Raw genomic sequence first — 12,063 nt, forward strand, 5'->3', positions numbered from 1 at the left:
AGCTGGTCAATGTTTGATGAAATAATGGCAGAGAACATATCTATCCTGGTGGAGAAAAAAGTCACACAAGTTCAGGAGGCACAGAGAACCCCAAGCAAGAAGAACCCAAACAGGTCCATGCCCCAACACATCATAATTAAAATGCCAAAAATTAAAAACCAAGAGAGAATCTTAAAGGCAGCAAGAGAAAAGCAAACTGTTACCTACAAAGGAGTTCCCATTAAGCTGACACCTGATTTCTCATCAAAATCTCAATAGGTCAGAAGGGAATAGCATGAAGTACTCAAGGTAATGGAAAGCAAGGATCTGAAACCAAGATCACTATACCCAGTAAGGCTATCATTCAAAAAAGATGGTCAAATAAAGAGCTTCCTGGACAGAAAAAAAAAAAAAAAAAAAAAAAAAAGGCCAAAGGAATACATAACCACCAAGCCAGCATTATAAAAAATGCTACAGGCACTGCTGTAATGAGAAGGAGAAACAGAGAGAGAAACCTACACATACAGAATTAAAATGGCAATAAATAAGTACCTATCAATAACCCTAAATGTAAATGGATTAAATGGTCCAATCCAAAGGCATAGGATAACTGAATGGATACAAAAATATGAGCCAACTATATACTGTCTTTAAGATTCGCACCTCAGAACAAAAGACATGCACAGGATGAGAGTGAAGGAATGGAAAAAAGTTTTCCATGCAAATGGAAAGGATAAAAAAAAGTGAGAGTAGCAATACTCATATCCGACAAAATAGACTTCAAAATGAAGGCCCTCACAAAAGACAACAAAGATCTCTACACAATACTAAAGGGATGGATCCACCAAGGGGATAGAACCCTGTTAAACATATACACACCCAATATAGGAGCACCTAAATATATTCCAAAAACTGCTAGAGGACTTTAACGGAGAGATTGGCAACAATGCAGTCATAGCAGGGGACTTTAACACCTGCTGACTTCACTGGATGGATCTTCCAGACAAAAACGTGACAAGGAAACAGTGACTCTAAAGGACACACTGGATCAGATGGATTTAATTGACATTTATAGAACATTTCACCCCAAAGCAGCAGAATATACATTCTTCTGAAGTGCACATGGATCATTCACAAAGATAGACCACATGTTAGAACACAAAACAAATCTCTACAAGTTGAAGAAGTTAGAAATCATACCAAGCAACTTATCAGATCACAGTGGAAAGAAATTAGAAATCAACTACAGTAAAAACACCTCAAAACATTCAAACACGGGAAGGCTAAATATCATGTTATTAAACAAAGAATAGGTTACCAACGAATACCTATATAATAAAGAGGTAATATATAAATTAACCCTCACACCCTCCCAAGATGGCTGCCTATGACCAGGCCTGCTGGGGGGGTTAGTGAGGGACGACCAAATGACTGAAAAAGCAGTCTGCGTGGGGCTACCAGACTGGCAGGGGGATTAGTGAGGGAAGACCAAACTACTCAACAGCAGGCTCATGAGGCGACCAGGCCAGCAGGGGGGGCAGTTGGGGACGACCAGGCCAGCAGGGGAGATAGTCGGGGGCGATTAGCCTGAAAGGGGGGCAGTTGGGGGCAATCTGGCTGGCAGGGCAGGCAGTAAGTGGTGACCAGGCTGGTGGGGAGAGTGGGGGACAGTTAGGAGCAACCAGGTTTGCAGGGAGAGGGCAGTTGGGGGTGACCTGGCCAGCAGCGGGGGGCAGTTAGGGGTGATCAGGCTGGCACACAGAGGCAGTGAGGAGTGATGAGGCTGGCAGGAGGGGGCAGTTAGGGGTGACCAGGCAGGCAGGTATGTGAGCGATTAGGAGTCAGCGGTCCAGGATTGTGAGAGGAATGTCTGACAGTAGGATTGGGCCTAAACCTGCAGTTGGACATCCTCTGAGGGGTCCTGGATTGGAGAGGGTGCAGGTTGGGCTGAGGGGACCCCTCCATGCATGAATTTTGTGCACTAAGCCTCTAGTCAAGAAATAAATTTTTAAAACTTACTGGAAACAAATGAAAATGAACACACAACAACCCAAAATCTCTGGGACACAGCAAAAGCACTCCTGAGAGGGAATTTCCTAACACTACAGCCATACCTCAAAAAAACAAGAAAAATTAACAATAAACTATTCAACCCTTCAACTTAAAGAACTAGAAAGAGAACAAGAAAAGCCCAGAGTAAGTAGGAGGGAAATAATAAAGATTAGCGCAGAAATAAATAACATAGAGACTAAAAAAACTATACAAAAAATCAATGAAACCAAAAGCTGGTTCTTTGAAAAGATAAACAAAATTGATGAATGGTTAAACCAGCATATTTTACTGTTGGTTGGTAGTATGAGGAGCAATGCCCCCTGGAGGCCAGAGTGATGACAACAGTGACACCAAGAGAGAGAATGTCTGATGGCTGTTCTTTTGGAGAAAGGAGGTGGAAATTCATCTCAGGATGAATTTCAGGTGTGCCCACCCTTCCAGGGCCCATCTTGGAAGCTGAGAATTTCCTCTGAGTGGCCTCCACTACCCTGGGAGGGCTAGGGGTTATCTGGTCAGTTTCCTTAGAGCCCATCACAGGTCTGTAATCCCTGGATTTCCCATTAGGCTTTGGGGCTGAAAGACATGGGTTTGAATCCTAGATCTGCCATTTATTTGTCATGGGGAAACGCATGACTCCTACGGTCTGCAGGCGGTGTGTCTGAGAAGTGGGGGAGGGGAGGCCTCAGGAGGCTCCGGACCGTGACTAGGTTTGTTCACACCCTGTTGGTAAATCGGATGGTAGCATGTGAACCCAGCCGAAGCCGGCATTCTTAATCATCAGCCCCAAGTCCGATGATCCCGAAGCTTCTCTACCCCATCAGTGCCTCATGGGTTAGGAGAGGAAAGGCTATGAGCTTTGCAGGAACTGGACCTGGCTTCACTGAACTGGAGCACATAACGGAGATGGGAGGAGTCTCAGGAGGCAGAGTTGAGTCCTCTCCCTTCTCGCTGCAGGGGTGGCCAGGGAGAGGTTGCGGGGTTGGGGGGGGGGGGCGCCCGCACCTCATACAACATGAACAGGCCGATGGGCTTGGTGGGCTTGATCCTGATGCCAAGGTTGCCCTCAGTGTTGGGTGGCAGGATGTTGCCCTCGTCATCGATGACCTGGAGCAAGAGGTCTGTGAGTCCCCCTGCAGGGCTCCCAGCACTCCTGCCCACCCAAGCTCTGCCTGGCTTATGCGTGTGACACCAGTGGGGACCATGGGGAGGTCCCTGGCAGAAAACAGGACGAAGCTGTCAAGTCTTTGAAATTAGCAAGTCATAGGTGTGTTTGTTTCCTGGTACGTGGACGTCGCATGTGTCTTCAAGCTACAAAACAGGGTCAGGACAAGCTAAAAGCCCCGGCAGGTGGACAGAGCTGCCGGCGCTCCTCCAGGTCCCGTGTGCCACGGCTGTGTGCGGCCTCGGCTGGCACGGTGAGCTGCACTGGTGCCCACAATATTGAAACCTCCCAGGAAATCAGAGGGAACAAGGAGGAGAGGAAGAAAGATAACTCGGGCAGGGGGCACGGCTGCTTCTGCCGCCTGGTGTCACATGGGGTCCAATCCCAGCTGAGCCCTCAGTGCTCCCTGGCCCCACCTTTAGCACCAAACCTGGACGTCGAAGGGTGGGATGGCTTTCCCCATGGAACCGGGCTTGACCTGTGATCCCCGGGGAGTGGAGCAAGTCAATCCCTGTGCACAAAAGGAAGAGAATACCAGTGGTCAAAGGGTGCAGGCGGATCACAGAGCAGCAAGAACCACACACAGCACACCTGCTCGCAGGGGTCATGGGTCGCTGCTCACAGAGCCTGTGGGGAGCTGGAAGCTCTGCATCCTCAGCCACAGGGTCCCGTGGGGGGAAGGGGGGGGCAAGAAAGGAGCAAAGGGCTGAGCTCAGGGCTGTGGGCGGGTTGTGGGTGGGGGAGTGCCCGCTGCACGCCAGGCTTCTGTCCATTTGACCAACACTCACTCAAGACTGAAGCTGACAGGATCCCTGCCCCATCTGCCCTCGGGGCTGTGCTGAAATCACTTAGGTTGCTCCTCTGCCAACCCTCCCACCCCATTGCCCTCCTGGTGACCTCTGCCTCCTTCCTGGTTCTCTGAAGCTACATCTGTCCTAGAGGGAAGCCTTCACAGTCAGAAGATGAGGTAATGCCCTGGGTCTCCTCTGTCAGAGGGGTCGGGCCGGCACCCCCTCTCAGAGCCTGTGGGGCAGAAAAGGCTGCACCCATGAGCTCACCTGGCTCCTCAGGGCAACCAGCTCAGACTCAGGCCCAGGAGAAGGCCTGGGCGACCCTCCTTTGGTGATACTTCCCCCCATTTCTGTTGTCGCCAACAGGGCATTATACTGACTTTTGTGGGTGTTTCCCCCCATAGAATACAAGCATCTGAGCATGGAGACGGCCCCTTTGGCTCTGCACCCCTGACACCTGGCACATGACCCCCCACATCAGTGAGGACAGTGGGCTGGCCCTGGGGGGTGTGCAGGCTGGGCACAGCCTGCAGGGGCGGGGGGGGGGGGGGCAAACACGCCCTTCCCCTCCCCTCGCCACCACCCGCAGGGTCAGCATTCTGTTCCCAGTTTGGACCCTGGGAAGCCCAGCTTCTGGCGGGTCCCACCTATGCCCATGGGCTTGAAGCTGCCATGGGCGATGCTCAGAGGAACTGACACCTGAGCTCCTGGGAGAGGAAGGCCTCCCTCTCCAAGCTGCTGCTCACACTTCAGGACACGGAATCGCCCACAGGTGAGCGAGCAGGTTGCAAGGGCTTTGGGAAATGAGGCTCCAGGCAGCGAGGAGGGAGTATTCTGTGGCTTCAAGCAAAGGGACTGGGGTTATGGGTGTAGCGTGTGCTTCTCTGTTCAAAAATGAACTGGCAGCCATGCAAGGTCAGGCCTCGAGCCCTCACATTTCTCAGGCCTGGAAGCAGACCACTTAACTGACTAAAACAAACATTTTCTTTTGCAAAAAACAACAGACCATCAGACAAATAAGTGAATTAGGACCAAAAGAGCCTGCCCTACAGGTCCTGAGAAGGGGGTGACTCTGAGCTGAGGGGATAGTGGGAGGCGGGGAGAGTGACTGTGTCAGCATCAGGGGGTTGAAGATGCCAGCACAGCAGACTCCACGGCCTGCCCACTGCATGCTCAGTGATCACCTTGGGGGTCACAGTGTGTGTGTGTGTGTGTGTGTGTGTGTGTGTGTGTGTGTGTGTGTGAAGCCTCTGCTCCCTCCTCCCCTCCTGCTCCAGCCCCACAATCAAACGTGTGTGCTGCCCTCATACACCCAGAGGTGAGATTCCAGGCCCAGCTCCTGCCTGGCCCTGTGGCTGCTGCTTAGGGAGGGAGGGTGACGTGGGCAGCACTCTCAGGCAGGGCCTCCCTGAGGCAGGGGGCGCCTCCATTGCCATCGCTCCTCCCAGCTCCCCTGATCCCAGGGACGCAGCCCCTGTCCTCAGACCCCTTTGGAAGCTTTTGTCCAATAGTCGTCAGCACACTGAGGTCTTGACAAGTCAAAGACTGTGTGTGAATCCTCTCTCTGCAAACTGATTTGCGGCCCATCAGCCTGGAACTCCAGAGCCACCCTCTGCTGGCTGTGCGCACAGTGGGGCCTGTGCACACGCTCTGGCATATTCAGCTCCTCTGCTGGGCTGGGTGGCCCAGAGGGGCCCGTCCACCTACCGTTTCCGACTGTCCGTAGAGCTGGTGGAGCAGAAGGCCCGTCCGTTGCCTCCACTTCTCTTGCTCCTCGGGCAACACGGCCTCCCCACCAGCAGCGCAATGCTCCAGAGTGGGGAACCTGAGGCTTGGGGGAGACAAGGTGTCCACAGAGCTTCAGAGCAGGCCCTGGACGCTCCTACCCAGGCCCAGGAGTTAGGAGCCCATCCACCTTTCTGCTTCCTCACTCTCTTACTTGCCTTCCGGGTGGACGTCATTCACTTCCTGTCTGTCAGTCCCTATGAACTGTTCTTCAGGCGGGGCGGTGGCGGGGTGGTGGTGGTGGTGGTGGTGATGGTGATAAGGCTATGGATTCAGTTAAGGATCCAACTAAATCAGGACATCGAGACTTCCTCTAAGGGAAGCTTCTATGTGGAAAAAGTGATGTTTTATAAACCATGAGGGTTAAAGGCTAGACCAGCCGTGGGCAAACTACGGCCCGCGGGCCGGATCCGGCCCATTCGGCTGTTCTATCTGGCCCGCGGAGCCGAAAGAGTGAAGGGTTCTCTTGCTCTCCCCTCCACTCCTTCACCAGCAGCAGTGTTAACATGGCAACGTCGGGAAACACGGCTGCAGCTCCTTCTTCTGAGTGGATGGATTTATATCCGCCCATTCAGTAGAAGGAACAACCTCTCAATCTTCCAGAGGCTACTTGTAATGCCCGCGGACGCGTCTCCCAACATCACCCTGGGAATGCGTAGACACGTTATCGTGGTGATGTAGGGAGACACGCCCCTGGAGAGCACAGTATCAGAGCCTTTCTGAGGTAAGATTAAGAGCTCTACTCAAACACAATTTTTTCCTCTTCCCACATTCTGTACATCACAATGACTTGTTAATAAAACAACAAAGACTTTCAGCTGTAAAAATGCGTGCTACAGGGCATTTGTGTTAACATGCACCACTGCACATTAGCATCAACACAAACATGATGGAAACCTGTGTACCCTGCATTAACCCTAGCTGCGCTGCATTGCAGTACTGCACCACACTGCAACGGCAGCACAGCTAGTGTGAACGAACCCTAATTCAGTGGGTTGAACAAAAAGATTGTATAGAAATGTGATGGACTAAAGATTTTATTACAAAATCGCTTAATTTCAGGGTTTCAGAAGTAATTGGACAAATGAAAAACTGGAAATCAAATGTTCATATCTAGTACTTGGATGAAACCCTTTTCTGGTAATAACAGCCTGAAGTCTTGTACTTATGGACATCACCAGATGCTGGGTTTTCTCCTTTGTAATGCTCTGCCAGGCTGTCACAGTAGGGGTATATATATAAATATCCTGCCATTTCCAGCTTTTAATAAGAAAAACTGTTGCAATGGGCATTTAAAAGTGGCACTTGGTTGTTTTTATAGAGTCCAGTGGATGCAATCTGACATTGATAATGGGCTCTTTCACATTATGTGCACTGCAGCTGTTTTTTGCCAGTAACGGAAGTGCTAGTGGTAACTACTGGTTACCCATGTTTTGCACTGCCCTAGCACCTCCCATACAAGTGTGTCTGGAAGACACAGCAATGTGCAGCTATGTGTGTTACCATAAACAAAGGGCCTGTGTGAAAGATACACAGGTTTCCTATGGAGGAAAGGGATTGTTCTCTATGGTCAGGGTGTGCCTCTGTCCCATGTCTGAACTTTTTCAGATGATTTTGTTATATATATATTTTTTAGAAGACCAAAAATGTTATAGTACAGCAAATTTAATCACTTGTTTTTATACTTTACTGTCTTATTTTAGTAAAGAATTTAATAAGAGAACGGTACTGTTGGTTTTAGCCCAATATTAAACATGAGTGGACCAAAGAAAAGGAAAGTGGACAGTGAATGCCGAGTGTTTAAGAGGGAGTGGACAACAAAATATTTTTTCACCGAAGTCCGATCAATGCCGGTATGTCTGATATGCCAGGAAACACTTGCAGTCTTCAAAGAGTACAATCTCAGCCATCACTTTGCCACAAAGCATGGCAACTGTGCTAGCAAGCAGTCACCTCAAGAACGGGAGGCTACTGCACAGAGGTTGATGGCTAAATTACAGGCTCAGCAAAATGTCTTTCACAGACAAACTGCAATTCAAGAGACAACTACCAAAGCAAGTTTTATGCTATCATTCAAATTAGCAAAAGCTAGCAAACCTCTCTCTGAAGGCGAGTTTTTGAAAGAATGTATGTAGAGACAGCAAGTCTCTTGTGTCCAGAGAGCAAAGGCAAGTTTGAAAAACTCAGCTTATCACGCAGGACAGTGACTCGTCGAGTGGAACTGATTGATGAAGACTTGGCCAGCAAGTTAAATAGTAAGGCAGAGTTCTTTAAGTTTTAGTCACTAGCATTGGATGAAAGTAATGACGTAAAGGACACTGCTCAGCTCTTAATTTTTATCCGAGGGATTAGTGACAATTTTGAAATTACGGAGGAGTTTTTACCCATGGAGCCACTGAAAGGAAAAACACGGGGAGAGGACTTGTATGACCGGGTGTCTACTGTCATCGAGAAAATGAAGCTACCATGGAGTAAACTTGCTAATGTCACGACAGATGGATCTCCAAATTTAACTGGAAAAAATGTTGGACTGCTAAAAATTCAGGATAAAGTGAAAGAGGAGAACCCTAACCAAGATGTTATTTTTCTTCACTGTATTATTCACCAGGAATCATTGTGCAAGTCTATATTACAACTTAACCATGTTGTTAATCCAGTCGTAAAGCTTGTTAATTTCATTTGAGCAAAGGGACTTCAGCACCGTCAGTTTATTAAGTTTCTGGAGGAAACTGATGCGGATCACCACGACTTACTTTACCACTCTCGTGTCCGCTGGTTGAGTTTGGGCAAAGTTTTCCAACGAGTGTGGGAGCTCAAAGAAGAGATTGGTGCATTTTTGAAATTAAAGGGGAAGTCTGACGAATTTACTGAGCTGAGTGACAAGAATTGGCTGTGTGACTTTGCATTTGCTGTAGATATATTTTCACATTTGAATGAGCTAAATGTGAAGCTACAGGGAAAATATCAGTATGTACATGGCATGTACACTAATGTGAAAGCCTTTAAATCGAAGCTGATTTTCTTTTCCAGACAAATTTCAGACAAAGTCTTCACTCATTTTGCCACACTAGCCACACAGAAGGAGACCATCCAAAACGTGAAGAAATACAGCAAATCACTGGATGACCTGCATGCAGAATTCTGTCGTCGGTTTTCTGATGTTGAAAAAATTGACCAGTCACTTCAACTGGTGGCCTGTCCTTTGTCACAAAACCCTGAAACAGCACCAGAAGAGGTGCAACTGGAACTCATCGATCTTCAGTCTGACTTTGTCCTAAAGGAGAAATTCAGCTCTCTTGAACTAAGAGACTTTTATGCTTCACTTAATGAAGCCACTTTTCCAAACATCCAGAGGATGGCACAGAAGATACTGGTGCTGTTTGGGTCAACCTATGTTTGTGAGCAGACATTTAGCGTCATGAACATCAACAAAGCCCCTCACAGATCCAGCTTAACTGACGAACACCTCAGGTCTATCCTGAGAATAGCCACAACAAAACTAACTCCAGACTTTGATGCATTAGCTAAAAAAGGAGACCAACAACACTGTTCCCACTAAAGTTGATGTTTTAAAGACCAAAAACCTTTCAACCCAGTCTACATTGCCATCTACATCTACGTCCCGGGCATAAAATGGAAGTTGCACTAAAGAAAATGTTTAATTTACTGTTTACACATTTTGTTCTTTTCTATTTGTTTTAGTTTTAAATTATTTTATTATATTTAAGTTTAATTTGAAAGGCTTTTGTACATTTCCTTTGTTAGGCAATTTTATTTTGCCTTTGCCATCTTCAATATAAGGTATGTTATTGTGCTATGATTCCTCCATTTTTTGAAGTTTCAAATTATTATAATTAGTGTTTACATTCTTCTTGTTAAAATGTTTGAAATGAATAAAACTATTGAAATAAAAAAAAAGACCGTACCCTTTTATGTAATGATGTTTACTTTGAATTTATATTAGTTCACACAAACACTCCATCCATGCTTTTGTTCCGGCCCTCCGGTCCAGTTTAAGAACCCATTGTGGCCCTCGAGTCAAAAAGTTTGCCCACCCTTGGGCTAGACTCTGGGGACACGCTGGGGGTTATTGGGCTGTTCTTCCTGCCTTGGGGGAGATGGGTTATGTGAACTGAAGGGCTTTTGTGTTCCCAAGTGGAGAATGCAAGTTAGGGATTGTCAATCAATTGCTCTGGTCATCAAGGAAGATTGGGCTGAGTGTTGGAAACAGGACAGGGGTCACAGGTAGCAGCCCTTTAAGAAGGCATTTTGAAGACAACAGAAAAGTCTACTGTGAGCCTGTAGCAGGTATATCCTGTACTAGGCATGCCGTGTGCTGTACATTATTTCTCCTCCATTTTCCTCAGGGAAATTCCAGAAATAATACAAAAACAATCACCCAATCATAATGGACTCGCTGAAGGAAATGAGGAGAAGTGACTAAGGTCTGAGCATCAGTAGCCTGAGCCGGACCAGTTCTTAGCGATGAGGGAAGTGGCAGACCTCGGGCTCCCTTCCCCCGCCCCGCCCAAACCTACTCCCCCGGTCCCCCCAACCCCTCTCCTGGGACACAGAGTCAGGAGTGGTGAACACGGGGCTGGTTTCATTAGGGATGTCTTCCTCACTCATCTGGAGCTTTCTCCAAAGTAGGTAAAATAAGCAGTCTCCAGTGGAGTCATTAGCGATGCCCTGATTGGATTTTTACTGGGTTTGGACCAAGTTCATCATCTGAGGAATGTTGCAAAAAGTGGCTGTCATATGAGCTTTGAAATACAGATCAAGGCAGACTCCAAGGGCATGCTGGGATGGAGGCTTTGTGAATAAATGCAAGTTGTATTTCAGAGTTAGCTTCGTAAGGGTACTTGTTCAACTCCTTGACATTTTAACTCTGTGTCTAATAGTTATTAGGTCTGATTTTTGAAGCAGCCATTCCCATTTTAGAGTCTCTAAAATATACATAAGTGCCCATTAGGTTCAAAGACAAGATTGCACTTTAGCTCAAAATTAATCTATAAACACGGGGAAATACAAAATAAAACTATAGCAAAATAACACTACATGCATCAGATTGGTAAAAATTAAAGACTCTGACAAGAACAGATGCTGTCAAAGATGTGGAACAAGGGAATCCTGCCTCCCTGCTGGTGGGCGCACAGGATGATGGGATACTTTGGAAAATAGGTGGTAGGATGCAGTGTCACTGTGACTCAGCAATTTCTCCAAGAAAGACCCCACACAAATGAGTGCTGATGTGCACAGGGTGAATGCGCAAGAACAGTGTCAGCCATCAGCAGCCCTCGAATGAAAACCACCCAGATGTCCATTAGTGGTAGAGCGGATTAAAGAAAATGTGGACTTTTTATAAAATGAGATATTATACAGCAATAAAAGTTAGCTACAGCAACATGATGCAACATGGGCAAATCTTAGAAATATAACATTGTAAAAAGAAGCCAGACATTATAGAATAATATGATTACAAAGCTCACAAGCAAGTAAAAGAGACTAATATTTCCTAGGAGGTAAACTACAAGGGGGAGGGGGGGGCAGGAAGAAAAATACACACAAATGAGTGAACACCATAAAAGTCAAGACAGTGAGTTCCTGTAGGGAGTTGGAGAGGTCTGAGTAGGTCACTGGGGGCTGGTGATGTTCTCTTATTGTGACTTGAATGAGTGGTTACATATTTGTTTAATTTTCAACAATTTCTTAATCTACAAATTTATGTCTTATGTTTGTTATTTCACATAAAAAAGTTTTAAAAAGAAAAAACTCACAATGATGCAAGGCTCACTGTTTCATTTGGATCTGAGTCCTGCTTAATAAACTAGACTGGCTGGTAATTATCGCTACCAGCATTTCACACACACACACACACACACACACACACACACACACACTCTCTCTCAAAGAACCAGAGTTAAAACAGTCAGACTGTTACCATCCTTGGCTGGTGATTGAAAGAAACAGAGCCAGTGGAGAGGCTGACAATGTGGAGCACAGGCAGCTGGGAAGCAGAGGCCTGTTTGCTTCACCAGGGAGCTCCAGTTTCACACCCAAGAAATGGCAGCACAGTCCCCCCCAAGGGGATTAACACCCCTCCCTCCCCCCTCTGTGTTGGGATTGTGTGTGGGAGGGGGATGGGGAGGTCAGGAACTTCCCAGTAAAGTCAAAATGGCACAGGGGGAGGTGTGGGACCACAGAGGCTGTCAGTCTAACCTGGGGAAAGATCGTTGGCTAGGGGTGGGCCCAGTGCATGCCCCTGGAATCTTGGGAAGTTAGTGGGTTGTTTTG

The 12,063-nt window shown here is 47.3% G+C and overlaps 1 protein-coding gene across 4 annotated transcripts in view; it reads right to left on the bottom strand.

The window, feature by feature from the left end:
• Positions 1–12,063, bottom strand: part of LOC118656329 (acyl-coenzyme A synthetase ACSM1, mitochondrial-like) — a 58,714-nt gene that overhangs the window by 23,887 nt on the left and 22,764 nt on the right. For all 4 annotated transcript variants that reach the window (XM_036309551.1, XM_036309552.1, XM_036309550.1 and 1 more), the window contains exons 8-10: positions 5,692–5,815; positions 3,624–3,704; positions 3,034–3,135 (exon numbers count right to left, since the gene is read on the bottom strand). In XM_036309551.1, the coding sequence (XP_036165444.1) occupies positions 3,034–3,135; positions 3,624–3,704; positions 5,692–5,815 (307 nt within the window). The remainder of the gene's footprint in view (positions 1–3,033; positions 3,136–3,623; positions 3,705–5,691; positions 5,816–12,063) is intronic.

The sequence above is a fragment of the Myotis myotis genome, unplaced genomic scaffold, assembly GCF_014108235.1.
Source record: "Myotis myotis isolate mMyoMyo1 unplaced genomic scaffold, mMyoMyo1.p scaffold_m19_p_5, whole genome shotgun sequence".
Lineage (NCBI taxonomy): Eukaryota > Metazoa > Chordata > Mammalia > Chiroptera > Vespertilionidae > Myotis > Myotis myotis.